Here is a 16,176-nt window from a genome sequence, read left to right as displayed (position 1 = left end):
TGGTTTCGGGGTAAACTTTGAACATTAACATATTGAAGACATGATAGATCAGACTCATAGTGTATAAGGAGTGAAAGAGACTGGGTTTTATGTCAGGAGGTAATGGGTCTCTGTAGAAAGACAGATGGCTTTGGAATGTGTTGGGCAAACTGGAGGAGATCAAAGGATTGCTATAGGGGAAGTGGATGGACATCTGTGGATTAGGCGAAGGAGGGGTTGAGGTCTGGAGGTCAGGTCAGATCCCTGAAGGGAGTAATAAGGGTTTATTATCCTAGTACCCTCTTCCTGTGGAACCATAAGATGTTAGGATTGGAGAGAAGGAGGAGTGTTCAAAGTGGAGTATATATACTTGTGATGGTGAGAACATGTTTTTGTCTGAATTACAACTGTAACAACCCTTTGGGAAGAATTAAACTTGGTTAAGCTTCTCTAGTGTCCGTGAGTTATTTACTCTGAAAAATGAAAACGTAACAGAGTGCAGTAGGCTCCAGTACACTCATTCTACCAATGACCGACGGTCCCACATTTAAAACAGGGATCTATCGCCCTACGCTTCTGTATTTTTTCACTAGTTTTCCTTCATCTTACTTGGGCCGTTAAAACCACTGTTAGTGACTTTCACTGTAGCCATATTAACCACTCGCACGGCTGCGAAGTGAGCGGAATTAGATTCTACTCTCAAGGCTGGCTGTACTATTTCATCCCAATGAGAATATTGGTCCACTACCCCCGCAATAGCCGTTTTGATAACAGGTTTCAAACTTGCCATCTAAGCAGAGGTACAAATAATTATATAAAAGGTACTCATATACCCAGCCCTTTCGATGCTGAGTACATCTTCAAATTTTGGTTCCATCGGTTTTGCTTTTCTGTTGATAGAACGCTGAAATCAAAACACTGGTGTATTGAGATTGAGATGTATTTTCTGTCATTGTGCCAACTCACAATAGCATCTCTGAATTCTTTATTAGATTGGAATTTTCTGTCAGCAGGGAAATGCGGACCAATTTTATTCCGTTTGCAAACTTTTTCCCATATTCGAGCCGAATTGGTAGAATGCTTGTGCACTTTTTTAGCGCCTCTATGGCTTTGCTATAGTTTTCCTCTTCTATTCCCCCTTTTACAGGAGTTTCAGAAAACACGGGTGGCATCTCAATAGTGGCTACTTCTGCGCCTCTCTCGACGGTGTTTAGATTTCCTAATTCACTACTCTAACAATTTTCCAAGGTAGTGATACCCACTTCCCTTGAGAGTAGGTATGGTGTTTATACTTATTAATTGGTCACGGCAACTGATACCCTGTATTAAAACCAATACTGAAGCGTCTGCCAACTTACTACTGGACAATACGGTATAAATATCATTGTTAACGACACACATAATCAAAATGATTCAGTTGTCTTCCTATTTCCACATAATCTGTCACGGTTCCTCGCCCCAGTAGGGCATAAACCAACCTCTCTCCTTATTGATACTGCTAATACACTCAAATCATGTTCAAACAACGTTTGAATATCTTTTTGCTTCTCTAACCATAGATGAGGCTCTCCTCCAGAACTTGTAGGCAACCTTTTATCACCATCCACATTCCCACTCACAATGTTTTATCTTTAAGCACAGATATTCTCAGATATCTCCTATTCTCCACCGTATGCATTTCCTTCCTTTGTCCTTCTACATGGACTACTTCTCTACAACCTTTCATATTAGTACACAAGCATGACAATTTATCCATACACACACTACTGCCTCCTGGCCACCGCGGCTACATTTACAGATCTCGCAGGGGAACACCCCCACTAGGGACCTATCCTACACTAAGTTAGCGATTGATCTAGGGACCTATCCTAACGGAACCTACCTCAAACTATATATTTATATCCTTCTATTAGGCGGAGTCTCCTCCTTGCACATCTAGACAGCCAATACATCTTTGTTGCTAGGTAGGAACTTAGGTGGTGTGTGTAATAAAAACTCACTTCATCTGACCTGGGCCCAAATTCCTCACTAATCCACACCTATCCAACCAGGTGATTGCCTTTTCCCTCACTCATTAACTTTCCAGGCCCCTAGTTTTTATCCACCCTCCATTGACCCCACCATATACATGTAATCATTAACTTCTAGTATAGCAAGTATTTCAAGCTAGAATCCAACAATACATATGCAGCATTTATTAAGAACCTGTGAGTATGACCTTTCAAGAAGCACTTGGTTACAGCTTTCATTTTAAAACCATAACTAAACCATTAAATGCACATTATTGTCAATCCTGATGATCAATTTTCTGAGTGAGCAGTCTGCAACGTGATATTATCGCAGAAATCACCACAATATACACATAAGCAGATAACAGGGCCAAAGTTCTAACATACATTCATATAGCTACCCTCTAACACTATCCATCCTCCCTATACATGATGCACTGCACAGCATAACTCTAGCTAGACTTGTCTAGACTAGTCCATATCATAAAGATTTCCACCATCTTTGCTGTAGGAGTGAGGGATGGTATACAGTAGACAGATCAGTCTTCGTGCTTATGGTTAACAATATTTAACTGAGTCAAGATGACCACTCATTGCAACAATTCAATGTATTAGATGATTAACTGGTCTTTGCAGTCAAAAAGCCCTCAAGTTATAACCTAATCAATTAGGAATGAGACTCAGAACTCAGTGTAAGCATATAAGTATATGGTGTACTGTAAACTATACACACAACCTACGAGACAGAAAATAATATGCAGTTAACTTGCTAATAAAAGGAATTCGACAGCTTAAAAACATCAACATACTGATCAGATGAAATGTCATACATAACTAACAATACACCCACCCATGCCCACATTGATTCATTCACACCTATTTGGTCAAAATGTGTCCATTCAGTAACTATTTTCTCAACTCCAAAACCATTAGTGGAGACAATTCTGACCTCAAACCCTATTTGGATTATGTCAAGTAGAAATAAACATACATTGTTTAAATAGCCTGCCTTTTTGGAATAATTCTCCACCCTGCTTTAACAATGGAGGAATTAATTGAGCTTTTACTTTTAGTGTGTTGCTTGTTTTATCCTATTAATCGATTAGTGTACGTATCACTTAGAATAAATGTAATACCTACATACAGTAAGCTGATGTGATATTTTATACTTATTTGATGATAATATGTTACAGTACTCTTGACCCTGGCAGCAGAGGTCAGTAGAGTGTAGTATGGCTGTAGCAAGGTGGTTGGAAACAAAGGCAGCTCTGTTTGGTGCAGCAGAAGGTTCTGACCATAGAGATATAAATTAATGTTCTTATTCTCATTCTACGGTTCTGACTCTATACGACCTCAGCTGTTGAGGTGGAGCAGCCAAAGGCCAATATGCGGTTTCTACAGACACTTGTTGGTTGCTTTGCTTCCTATAGGTGTTGGGCCTCTGTCCTCAGCCGTCTACTGTAAGCTTCCGGTCACCATCCCCCTGGGTTTTGTCTGTCTGCTTGTCAGACAAAGGTCTGAACTGGAGTGATGGAGCGGGTGGGAGAGCCCGCCCTCTCCGAGGATGAGGAGGCAGAGCGATTGTTCACCTCTCGCTGTAGCTCCTCCACCCTCTTCTGAAGCTCCGCCCGCTTTGCCAGCAGCTCCTTGTAGCGCTGGTGAACAGGCTCCTGGGAATAAGGTAGACAAACGGTAATGGTCAACACTAGAATATAACTATGCTATAACAAGCATACAAACAGCCATTTATATGAATGGAAATGTACATTTACCAGTGGAGGCTGCTGAGGGGAGGAAGGATCATAACAATGGCTGGAACGGAACAAATGGCATCAAACACAAGGAAACCATGCGTTTGATGCATTTGATACCATTCCGCTCGAGTCCGTCCTCCCCAATTAAGGTGCCACCAACCTCCTGTGACATTTACTCATACTAATTATACCAGATAGCATAAATATTACTACCATTAACTTCCTTACTCCTGCTATGAAAGTGAGGTAGTTTTCACAGACCTGTGGCCTCATGCGAGGGTTCCAACGGATGTAGTAGCCCACCCAGAGCTCCAGGTGGCGCATGCTGACCACTGGGAACAGCACATGGTTGGAATAGTTGACATACAGAGGGTTGGTGAACTCCTCTGGCTGGCTGTTGATGTAGGCCCACAGGGAAACTGTCTTCTTGGGCAGCTCCTGCAGAACAATACAATGTATGACATGTGGGTGTTAACATAAGCAAATCAAATATATCCCTTAGCATATTCCTATTAGCACTGTTAAACAACTGTATGAAATGTTATCCAAGACAGACCATATTTAATTTAGTTTCACATTTCACAATTTAGTTTGCCATTGTTGGCACTCTCACCTCCTTCACCCTCTGCTGTTCACTATTACACATGAACGTCCCAAACAGGCAGCTGTACAGATGGTCCAGGATGGTGATCAGGAAGTATTCGTTGAACTCAAAGGCTGCAAGAAACTTAAGACGACAACAACAGTTAATTTACAATTCACACGTAATAAACACAATCCAAGGGGACAGGCCACTAAGTACCCTGGTTTAAATGAAGATATGGATTTCTCACCCTTCCTGTAGGGTCGTGATGGGTCCATTTGCTGTCATCTAGTGGACATTTTGCTTAATTGCCCTCTAGCTATGTTTGGACTGTTGTTCATGTTTTGCTGTGGTCTGGAGTACTGTGGAATATATTGCTTTCTTGTTCTGGACACTTCTCCCAGTCATGGTTAGGGTTGGAACTGCCTCTCTGGGTGTTCTGATGCTTCTAGTTTGGAGTTGTATGCTCATGATAACATAGCTACAGTATTTCACCTTTTCATGTGTATATTATTGCTTACTAGGTGTGTCCAATTTGGTAACCACTCCCTCTTCTAATTAGGGCTAATTGGAAAAGCCTTTCAAAAGAGGACATTGTATTCTCTTTTTTCTGTACTCCCTGACGAAGGCCATGCAGCCGAAACGCGTCGGTTTTTAAACAACTTTGTTTCTATTGAACATGCCATACTAATAAAGGCATTTTAATTAATTATATGAAGAGTGCCTTGGTCCTCCTTTCTTTTTGATGACCAATTTACACCTTTTACCAAAGAGCACCTTCTATCTACCAAAATATACTATAGTGTACCTTAGTAGCGCTTCCCTTCCTCCTCTTTCTACAATCCAAGGGGACGTTGGACCCGTGTACTTTTTACTAGGGCCCAGAGCTTTTCCTGGTCAGGTCATATGGTTAGGAAAAACTCAGGGCCCTAATCCATCAGCACCAAACAGTGATGTCACTCACCTGGCGGGTCATCTGCCACACACAGTCTATGAACTGCAGGAAGACAGGCGAGCGGTCTGCGTCTGTGTGGTTCTTATCCCCATGACCGATCCTCTGGAAGAAGAAGAACAGGGAGTCATGTGACCATAATGGCTGAACAAAACACAAGAAACAGGAAAGGGTGAAGTTGTGCCATGGGCCATGGTTGACCCATGTGACCCGATTCAGGAAATGATGTAGCCATCCAGAGTTTTAAACCATTTCAACTTCTCTTACCACATTAGAATGTCCAAAGCATTTCCAAAATGTGGCCCAAGTATTGAGGCTTGGTATAAGGAACACAACACAGTGAGAGAGTAAAGGCTTATTTACCAGCTGGAAGCGGTGGCCGAAGCTCAGCCACTCTTTCTCCAGCAGCACCTGGAAGCCGCGGATGGTGCGGTAGTGTCCGTCCAGCATCAGCATGGCCAGGGAGGTGAGCTGGGCAGTACGGTCCCACCCATCACTGCAGTGAACCACCACTGACGTCTTCCCTGACTCCACCTTGTCTGCAATACGCAGCGCCCCAGCCAGGATCAGCTACGCAGGGCACAGACAGACAGGTTAACATGGGCTGGAACAGCATCCAAGACACACCTTCTCCCCATTTTCTGCTTCCACTCTCTAACTCTTTATGTACGAAACAAATAATCTCAACCTTGATTTATTTTCTCTCCCCTCACCTTGATGTGTTCCAGCCAATGAGTGGACTCGAGGTTGGAGAACCAATGGGACTCCTTGATGTTGGGATAGACTACCTCCTTCAACTTGCGCAGTGACTCCCTCATCACGTGGATGTTGTGGATGTCCAAGAACACCAACTCTGCATTCTGATAGGCATCCTCACTCTCATAGCCACCCCCTTTCATCTGAGGACAACACAGAGAATGTAGTCATCTCTTGTAATTTAACATTGTTACAGGTTTTTTTCATTTATGTTTCAGAGTAGCGATGCTGTTAAGCAGCCAGTGAAGATACTGCGAGACACTGGGGCAGCCCAGTCCTTCATTTTGTTTTGCCTTTGTCTGACACTTCAGCAACTGGTTATAGTGTGTAGCACAAGGCATGGAGATGGGTTGCATGGAAGCTCCTTTGTGTAATGTGGAACTCGAGTCTGATCTTAATTCTGGTTCCGCTGTCGGTGTGAGGCCTAGCATACTGGTGAAGGGGGTCTCATTCATTTTGGGAAACGATCTGGCTGGAGAAGGTTGGGCTAAATCCTGTCATTTGTAAGGAACCCAGAGTAGAGGAACCTGATGGGTAATCAGAAAAGTACACTAGCGTGTTCCCAGCGTGTGCCGTTACACGTGCTATGTCTAAGAAAGTCACTGCGAGCAAGTCTAGTGTTGAGGAAGATGCCTGCAATCCCACCATGGTCGATCTGTAAAGATGTCTCCCTCTCCCCTCTTTTTTCTGAGATACGTCCAGAGGAGGAGTTTGATAAAGTTTGTGTGAGTTACTTTGACAGAGATGGTATTCTGGGGCCTCCCGGGTGGCGCAGTGGTCTAGGGCACTGCATCGCAGTGCTAGCTGCGCCACCAGAGTCTCTGGGTTCGCGCCCAGGCTCTGTCGCAGCCGGCCGCGACCGGGAGGTCCGTGGGGCAACGCACAATTGGGCTAGCGTCGTCCGGGTTAGGGAGGGTTTGGCCGGTAGGGATATCCTTGTCTCATCGCGCTCCAGCGACTCCTGTGGCGGGCCGGGCGCAGTGCGCGCTAACCAAGGGGGCCAGGTGCACGGTGTTTCCTCCGACACATTGGTGCGGCTGGCTTCCGGGTTGGAGGCGCGCTGTGTTAAGAAGCAGTGCGGCTTGGTTGGGTTGTGCTTCGGAGGACGCGTGGCTTTCGACCTTCGTCTCTCCCGAGCCCGTACGGGAGTTGTAGCGATGAGACAAGATAGTAATTACTAGCGATTGGATACCACGAAAATAGGGGAGAAAAAAAAAGAAAGAAAAAAGAGATGGTATTCTACTGACGAAATGGCATTCTCGCGCTACTTCTGGGCAGGACGATTGGCCCAGTGCATCTCAAATTGTCATTCCAGTTACGCTTCGATAAGAGATACTGAGGTTGGCTCACAATGGTAGTATGGCAGGCCATCTTGGAGTCAAATGTATGACTGATACAGTATGACTGTATCTTGCGTAACTTCTTCTGGCCTGGTCTGAAACAGGATGCCGTGTCTTACAGTAAATCCTGTTATGTTTTCCAGCGGATGAGTATACCGAACCAAGCTGTGGTGGTTGCACCTTTGCAGCCTATTCCTGCTTTTGACAAACCTTTCAGCAAGGTTCTGGTGGATTGTGTTGGTCCTTTGCCCAAAGCAAAGAGTGGTAACCAGTTTCTCTTAGCCATCACGTGTGCTGCCACTCGTTTCCCTGAGGCCATTCCACTGAGAAAAATCACGAGAGGAAAGTTACTATGGATATTACAGGAGTTTCCAATTGAAAATCAGACATGTCGGTGGTAAGGACAACTTGGTTGCTGATTGTCTTTCAAGGGTGGGCAGTCAATAAGTTTTGTGTTTTGCATTTAGCCAGTGTGTTGCCCTGGCTCACAATTTGTTTGACTGCACGTTTTGCTGTTTTGGAGATGAGTATTGTTTTGGTTGCGCTCGTTTCAGTGCGATGAGAGTATAAGAAACATACTTTATTTTACATGTTTCTCAAAACTTCTGCGTTTTAGGCAACTATATAAAAATAATAACATTTAAAGGGGGGGGGGGGGGGGGTGTTTTGTCTTGTATTTAATTGTTGACAGTAGACACCATGATTATATTGGAAAAGGCGACGCATAAGTAGCAACGCATTTAAGTGAAATTAAAGTTGTTTTCTTTTGGTGGTGAACAAACTTGTCCAACAAAATATAGGATATATTTGTTGTCATAAGAAAGAAGGTGTTACAGGTTTTGGTTTTCCCATTTATATGTATTGAGGTTGGACTTTTTGCCAAGTATAGCGCGTTGGTACATAGGGTGCGCCGATTGGCGTCATCTCGTTAGTCAGTATGTGTTACACATGTGCTGGTTGCCATCTTGTTAGTGGGAAGGTGTTTCACCTGTGCTGGCCCAGATGCTATTTAAGTGGCTGGCCCAGTGTTCCAGTTGTCTTGAGAGATGTGGAGGATCAACACCTTTAGTTGGTGCGCCCTATTTGATTTCTAGAAAAAAAACATTCCTTTGTCTGATCTTCAGTTTTCGTTTCACCTATATTTTTGCTTTGCTTCCTGTCTAAGTTTGGTGTGGGTTTTAATTTTGTTTCCCTGTTCTTGGGCAAATTTAGTGGGCGCTCATGGTGGGTGTCTTAAGTTCCAGTTGTTGTTGCTAGTCAACTTTCAGTGGACAACGCCATGAGTGTCTTTCAGAACCCCTCTTAAAACCCCACCTGTTTTGGTTGTTGTCAGTGACTTTATTTAATTTTTTTGGTTTTCTTGCTGGAGAACGTTCCCATATACCCTGAACGATAGTGAATAGTTTTCATACTTACAGAAGATCTGTGAGAGAAGATCAACATCAATTCCACAGCAAATAACGCTATCGGTTGAGCATTGAACTGTATTGGCATTGAGTATGGGAAACGCACTTCGCACTCATAAATATTATTATTACTAATAACATACCTTGTTGGCAGCAGCATTGACGCTAGGCCTGGCATCGAAGATGAAGAGCTTGTGGGACTGAGCGTTGGCATCCATGATGGTCTGGAGGTACTTCTCATCGTCTTTGCTGCGCTTGCCGTTGACCCCAACCATGGGCTGACTACAGCGGATCACTGTGGCCTGGCTCTCTGGGTGAATCCATGACAGCACCTGCACCGCACACAGCAGAGGCATTGGTATGGACAGGAACACAACACTGGACCACAAGTACTACATCAAGGTACTACTACAGAGGTACCGCAGACAGTGTAAAGTGTAAATATTAACTCACAGGTATCCTGCCCTTGGCTCTGAAGGCAGCCACTCTCTTCAACTCCTCATCTGGGATGTTAACAGGCACCACCAGGGTTGATGGGTAAGTGTCACACAGCTCGTAGTGATCATTCACTTTAGTTATCCTCCAGCTCTCGTTGGGTAAGCCCTACACACACCCCACCACAAGTGTATAAACAGCTTATAACCAGAGCCCAGATTTTCAGAATCTTTCAAATACCTGTCTTTTGTATTCCACTTGAGCATCATACACTTTCCAGCCATTTTCAGGATAGACCTGCCCATACTCAAAGGCAAAGATTGTCTGTGGATGATAGACGGAAAAATAGTCAAGTCAGTTGGGTCTGTACATACAGCACACAGTAACATACCAGGGGTAGCAGAGACCTAGTGACTCACTCACCAGACCATTAGAAACAGGAAAGGCAAATTTCATCAGGATTTCGAAAATGGACTTCCTGAGTGAATCCTCCATCTGCTTGTGTGCAAACCGCAGATTACGGATATCCTGAGGAGACCGGTCACTGTAACCACTGTCATTTACACTCAGAGAAAGAAGTACACTAGTGCAGTGATTGGAGTCACGTTTAAACAGATGTATCTGAATCATTCATGGTAATTTCATCAGGGCACAAGAGTATAAGAAAAATGCTTGTTCTCTTTGAGAGCGTCATAGATGATATATTAGGACAAACATCAGGTAAGGGATGTTCCAGGCATTTTTGTGGTGGTCACTGCTCACCTTGCAGACAAGCCCGTAGGAGACCTCACCACGGCTAGATGCACCTCCTATCTTCTCCACCCGGCTCACTACCCCCAGGGGCAAGTCCAGCACAAACGCTGGTTCCTAGGAGACATAGGAAATAATAAAAACAATGATTTGACATCCTGAAGGGTGGAATGGAGACAGATGGAAAGCTATTATGACTGTTATATCAGTATAACAAAAGCCTACATACCCTGTCCATGCATTTGAAAAACAATCTGTAGTTGGTGACAGTCAATGTCCCCCTCAGTGCACCGATGTAAGGACAGATGTAGGTGACATCTTTGGCTGTTAGAAAGTTTAAGCAGGTCATTACATTAAACTCAAAATAACCGATAGATGGCCACAAAAGGGGGGTGACATACCCATGTCTTGCACACTTTCCTTTGGTAGTAACTGTGATTCTTCTTTTGAATCCCTGAGCACCTGTATATAATACAAGATTCCATTGATAGGTAAAACATACAGAGAAGCCAATTGAAAATAGAAGTAGATTATTTTAATTAAAATGCCAACACAAATCTTTAAGGGAAGAGGGATTGAAGAATATACCTTGGCAACCGCTTTAGGTCTGCCCTGAAATCAATAGAAGAAAAGCAAGAGGGACAAAGGCAGACATGTTTTAGCTGTTACTGCTACATTAGTAGACCTAAATCTACGTAAAGTTGTAAGTGAAGAGCCATGTACCAACCCGTAGCTCTGGGGAAAACTCTGTTGAGATGGACACATTGTCAGAAGACATTGCAAAGGTGGGCTTGGCAGCGTGAGTGGACCAGTCAGAACGAGAGGTGGAGGTACTGTGAAGAGAATGGCAGAATACATGTTCTATATCTTAGGATACTGAGCAAAAATATCATACCTAGCCCAGGGGACTGGAGAATATATCCACTGTCTGTTAGACCCTCTGTTTTTCAGTCCCCTGGGCTACTTAAGTTTGCCCACAGACTAGATGGCTGTGGAATCTGCCATTGTGTCTAGCTAACTACACTGAACAAAAATATAAACGCAACATATAAAATGTTGGTCCCATGTTTGATGAGCTGACATAAAAGATCCCAGAAATGTTCCATATGCACAACTTATTTAGTTGTATGCTGCGAACAATAAAAAGCCACTCAAATGTGTAGTTATCACAACACCACAGATGTCTCAATTGGCATGCTGACTGCAGGAATGTCCACCAGACCTGTTGTGAGAATTGAATGTTCATTGCTCTACCATAAGCCACCTCTAATGTAATTTTAGAGAATTTGGCAGCATGTCCAACCGGCCTCAACCGCAGATCACGCGTAACCACACCAGCCCAGGACCACCACATGCAGTTCGGCGTCGTAACCGACTTCAGTTGGCAAATGCTCACCTTCGATGGCCACTGGCACGCTGGAGGAGAGGTGTGCTCTTCATGGATGAATCCCGGTTTCAACTGTACCGAGCAGTTTGCTGATGTCAACATTTTGAACAGAGTGCCCCATGGTGGCAGTGGGGTTTTGGTATGGGCAGGCAAACTACGGACAACAAACACAATTGCATTTTATCGATGGCAATTTGAATGCAGAGATACCGTGATGAGATCCTGAGGCCCATTGTCGTGCCATTAATCCACCGCCTTCACCTCATGTTTTAGCATAATAATGTACGGCCCCATGTCGCAAGGATCTGAACATGGCCTGCATACTCACCAGACATTTCACCCATTGAGCTTGTTTGGGATGCTCTGGATCAACATCCACGACAGCGTGTTCCAGTTCCAGCAACTTTGCACAGCCATTGAAGAGTGGGACAACATTCCACAGGCCATAATCAACAGCCTAATCAATTCTGCGAAGGAGATGTCACGCTGCATGAGGCACATGGTCACACCAGATACTGACTGGTTTTCTGATCCACGCCCCTACCTTAAGGTATCTGTGAACAACAGATGCATATCTGTATTCCCAGGCATGTGAAATCCATAGATTAGGGCCTAATTTATTTATTTCAATTGACTAATTTCCATATATGAACTATAAAATCTTTGAAATTGTTGCGTTTATATTTTTGTTCAGTATAGTTAGTACTACTAGTAGAAAATAAGTCTACTTTCCAGTGGTGGAAAAAGTACAGAATTGTTATACTTGAGAAAGTAAAGATACCTTTTTTAATAGAAAATTACTCAAGTAAAAGTGAGTCACCCAGTAAAATACTACTTGTATTTTGGTTTTTGGTCAAAGTATTTGGTTTTAAACATACTTAAAGTATCAAAAGTAAATAATTGCTCAAATATACTTAAGTCTTGTAAGTAAAAAGTTAATCCCTTCAAATTCCCTATATATATAAAAAAGAAAAAATGGCACCATTTATTTTTTTTACAGATCGCCAGGGGCACACTCCAACAATTTACAAACATAGCATTTGTGTTTAGTGAGTCCGCCAGATCAGATGCAATAGGGATGACCAAGGATGTTCTTGATAATGCGTGATTGGACCATTTCTGTCCTGCTAGCCATTCAAAATGTAACAAGTACTTTTGGGTGTCAGGGAAAATGTATGGAGTAAAAGGTATGTTTTCTTTAGGAATGTAGTAAAGTAAAAGTTGTCAAATATGCATAGTAAAGTACAGATACCTCCAAAAACGACTTAAGTAAAAATACTTTAAAGTAATACTTAAGTAGGGGAGAGGGAGGGAAATTGTCACTGTTCATACCTCCAACACTAGAGGTGCTATCTCAAATCAAATAGCTATTTTGTGTGACCATGTTCTATGGTGAATTTCCTGTTCACGAGTCTCATCTGTCCATTGATGGACTCAACTATGCCAAAGAAAATGGCATAATTATGCTGTCATTCCCACCCCATTGCTCTCATCGGCTTCAACCCTTAGACAGGTCTGTCTATGGGCCGCTAAAGAGGCACATCAACACCACGTGTGATGCCTGGATGAGGAACAATCCCGGGAATGTCATAAATTGACAATCTCCTATCCTCTGGCTGCAACCCCCTTGAACATTCAGACTGGCTTTAGGGTGGCTGGGGTACAACCTTACAACAGGGATGTATTTCTGGAAACTGAGTTTGCGCCATCCTACGTTACAGCCCCATTCAGAACCCTACCAGGACCAGCCCTGCCACGCCCCAGCAACATTCCAGCCCTGCCAGGCCCCAGCACCAACCTGCCAGGCCCCAGCACTATTCCAGCCCTGCCAGGCCCCAGCACCAACCTGCCAGGCCCCAGCACCATTTCATCCCTGCCAGGCCCCAGCACTAACTTGCCAGGCCCCAACACCATTCCAGCCCTGCTTAGCACGAGATCAGACACAGACCTGCCCAGTTCTTATGCTAGCACCAGCTCACCCTTGCCCAGCAATACCATTGCTGACAGCGGACTACCAACTCCATAGGACATCCTGCCATATCCAAAAGCTGGCCCCCGAAAACCAGCTTGCAAAGGAAGAAAACGGCGCAAAACAGCAATTCAAGCAGCCACTAGAAATGGAAAAGAATAAGGCACAATCTAGCAAAAAGCTGTTTCTGAAGAAAGGGAAGCAAGGAGGGGGGAGGAGTCAATCTGGATCTGCAAAAAACATGGCATCTCAAAAAAGAAATCGTAGAAAAGTCATCATCAGATGAAGAGGAGTGCTTCTGCCTCATCTGTGTGGAGACATTTTCAAACAGCTTTCTTTTTTTTTCTTTTTATTTATTTAACCTTTATTTAACCAGGTAGGCAAATTGAGAACACGTTCTCATTTACAATTGCGACCTGGCCAAGATAAAGCAAAGCAGTTCGACACATACAACAACACATAGTTACACATGGAGTAAAACAAACATACAGTCAATAATACAGTAGAAAAAATAAGTCTATATACAATGTGAGCAAGTGAGGTGAGATAAGGGAGGTGAAGGCAAACAAATATATGTATAAATAAATAAAAATATAAAAAGGCCATGGAGGCGAAGTGAATACAACACAGCAAGTAAAATAAAAACTAAAAACACTGGAATGGTTGGTTTGCAGTGGAAGAAAGCGCAAAGTAGAGACAGAAATAATGGGGTGCAAAGGAGCAAAATAAATAAATAAATACAGTAGGTAAAGAGGTAGTTGTTTGGGCTAAATTATAGATGGGCTATGTACAGGTGCAGTAATCTATGAGCTGCTCTGACAGCTGGTGCTTAAAGCTAGTGAGGGAGATATGGGTCTCCAGTTTCAGAGATTTTTGTAGTTCGTTCCAGTCATTGGCAGCAGAGAACTGGAAGGAGAGGCGTCCAAAGGAAGAATTGGTTTTGGGGGTGACTAGAGAGATATACCTGCTGGAGCGCGTGCTACAGGTAGGTGCTGCTATGGTGACCAGCGAGCTGAGATAAGGGGGGACTTTACCTAGCAGGGTCTTGTAGATGACCTGGAACCAGTGGGTTTGGCGACGAGTATGAAGCGAGGGCCAGCCAACGAGAGTGTACAGGTCGCAGTGGTGGGTAGTATATGGGGCTTTGGTGACAAAACGGATGGCACTGTGATAGACTGCATCCAATTTATTGAGTAGGGTTTTGGAGGCTATTTTGTAAATGACATCACCGAAGTCGAGGATTGGTAGGATGGTCAGTTTTACAAGGGTATGTTTGGCAGCATGAGTAAAGGATGCTTTGTTGCGGAATAGGAAGCCAATTCTAGATTTGACTTTGGATTGGAGATGTTTGATGTGAGTCTGGAAGGAGAGTTTGCAGTCTAACCAGACACCTAGGTATTTGTAGTTGTCCACATATTCTAAGTCAGAGCCGTCCAGAGTAGTGATGTTGGACAGGCGGGCAGGTGCAGGCAGCGATCGGTTGAAGAGCATGCATTTAGTTTTACTTGTATTTAAGAGCAATTGGAGGCCACGGAAGGAGAGTTGTATGGCATTGAAGCTCGCCTGGAGGGTTGTTAACACAGTGTCAAAAGAAAGGAGACTTGGGTGAAGTGTGTGAGATGCAGCAAATAGGCCCATGATGCTTCCACCTCAGGCCAGGCAATTTGTGTGCCAGAACTGACTGAAGATGAGTGATTAATCAGATATGGATGTATGTCGTATAGGCTGTTACAAAACTGTGCATTAGTGTTTAAACACCACTTCTGTTAAGACTTGAGACATTTACGCAAGTTATCTGCAGCATTCCATTCCAACAATTACCATGGATCTATGTGCATGCCAGAGAACTTTCGATTTGTAAAGTGGTCGTGCCACTTAATCTGTGTTCTGCCAGCATTGTTTTGATTTGAAAAGGCATGATTTGCCAGATTCTCTAGGCATGATTGTTTTGTTTTTTGAATTCTTTAATGAAGTTGAATTTGGTTTTGAATTTGAAATTAAAATCAATATTCACAATTAACTAGTTGTGTTCTTATTTGTTGATAATCCAATATGACGATTTACCCGACGTAGTGTCAATTTACCTGCTGATTTGGCAAATTGTCACAAGTGCACACACTCTTTAACTGTCTACAACTCCGTACTGAAATAAGATATGAAGATGTAATGAATACAATATGTGCCCAAGACTTCCTCCTTTCATTTGGTATGACATTTATACCATTGTGATGCATTGTGTCCAGTAAATGTTAGACAGTGTGACAACATACCTCGCTCTCCCCTACTTTACACCACTGCTGCTTTTTTGGGCAAACTGTTAAATTACCTTCTTGAGCTGCCTCCCATAGCGACTTTTGTAACCCTAATCCCAGTAAGGTTCAGATAATACTTAAACATCTTTCATTGAATTACAGTCGTATAATGACATACAGTATCTTCACTATCGAGAATGTTTCGACGCATTTTATATAGCGATAGGTAGCATAGTCAGTTATACAAGCGCCTGTCAATCGACTACACAGGGAGCTAGATGTGCAAACCCACCTGGACAATGAATCAACACTCGGCTGCCTTGACGAGGATCGCTTCGATCCTAGACTGTCGATGCTCCCGGTGTTCTCCATGGTAAATCTTGGTAAAGTTTAAGTATATTAATTATCAGGTTGAGGCGATAGGGCAGATATCTACATGCAACTGTTTTGATTCCGTCCTTGGTGAAAAGTAAATCCGAGGTACAGACAGGAAGCTGCCATCTTTTCCCAGAGTTCCTTGACCCTGTCCATAATAACGGGAGTGGTTTGTTTCACTTCTCGTTTGTTTGGAGCTATTTTTTAACAGTCCATCTATGGTTGGGGT

General features: G+C 43.4%; 1 protein-coding gene across 6 annotated transcripts; it reads right to left on the bottom strand.

Annotated features, from left to right (window-relative positions):
- Positions 1-2,159: 2,159 nt before the first annotated feature.
- mtmr2 (myotubularin related protein 2) lies at positions 2,160-16,125 on the bottom strand. 6 transcript variants are annotated; one of them, XM_071332814.1, is made up of 18 exons: positions 15,865-16,113; positions 11,680-11,905; positions 11,361-11,505; positions 10,692-10,797; positions 10,553-10,576; positions 10,366-10,426; positions 10,194-10,288; positions 9,977-10,081; positions 9,638-9,742; positions 9,455-9,538; positions 9,233-9,382; positions 8,923-9,111; positions 5,991-6,176; positions 5,641-5,847; positions 5,290-5,382; positions 4,356-4,469; positions 4,004-4,180; positions 2,160-3,658 (listed from the first exon to the last, which is right to left on the bottom strand). In XM_071332814.1, exons 3-18 carry the CDS (start codon positions 11,402-11,404, stop codon positions 3,494-3,496), a joined length of 1,905 nt encoding a protein of 634 aa, XP_071188915.1. In that variant the 5' UTR covers positions 11,405-11,505; positions 11,680-11,905; positions 15,865-16,113; the 3' UTR covers positions 2,160-3,493. The 6 variants fall into 6 exon arrangements, with proteins under 6 accessions (XP_071188915.1, XP_071188924.1, XP_071188931.1 ...); XM_071332823.1 differs by having other exon boundaries at positions 11,680-11,818; XM_071332830.1 differs by lacking the exon at positions 11,680-11,905.
- Between the last annotated feature and the right edge of the window lie 51 nt (positions 16,126-16,176).

This window comes from Salvelinus alpinus, chromosome 1 (assembly GCF_045679555.1).
Source record: "Salvelinus alpinus chromosome 1, SLU_Salpinus.1, whole genome shotgun sequence".
Lineage (NCBI taxonomy): Eukaryota > Metazoa > Chordata > Actinopteri > Salmoniformes > Salmonidae > Salvelinus > Salvelinus alpinus.
The sequence above is the reverse complement of the archived record's forward strand: the minus strand, read 5'-3'. Positions and strand labels throughout refer to the sequence as shown.

Coding starts and splice junctions, on each gene's coding strand:
- mtmr2 (XM_071332805.1), bottom strand. CDS start 15,944: ATGGAGAACACCGGGAGCATCGACAGTCTAGGATCGAAGCGATCCTCG. Junction 9,383..9,454: donor AAGTGGAATACAAAAGACAG/GTATTTGAAAGA, acceptor GGGTGTGTGTAG/GGCTTACCCAACGAGAGCTG. Junction 4,181..4,355: donor AACAGCAGAGGGTGAAGGAG/GTGAGAGTGCCA, acceptor ATTGTTCTGCAG/GAGCTGCCCAAGAAGACAGT.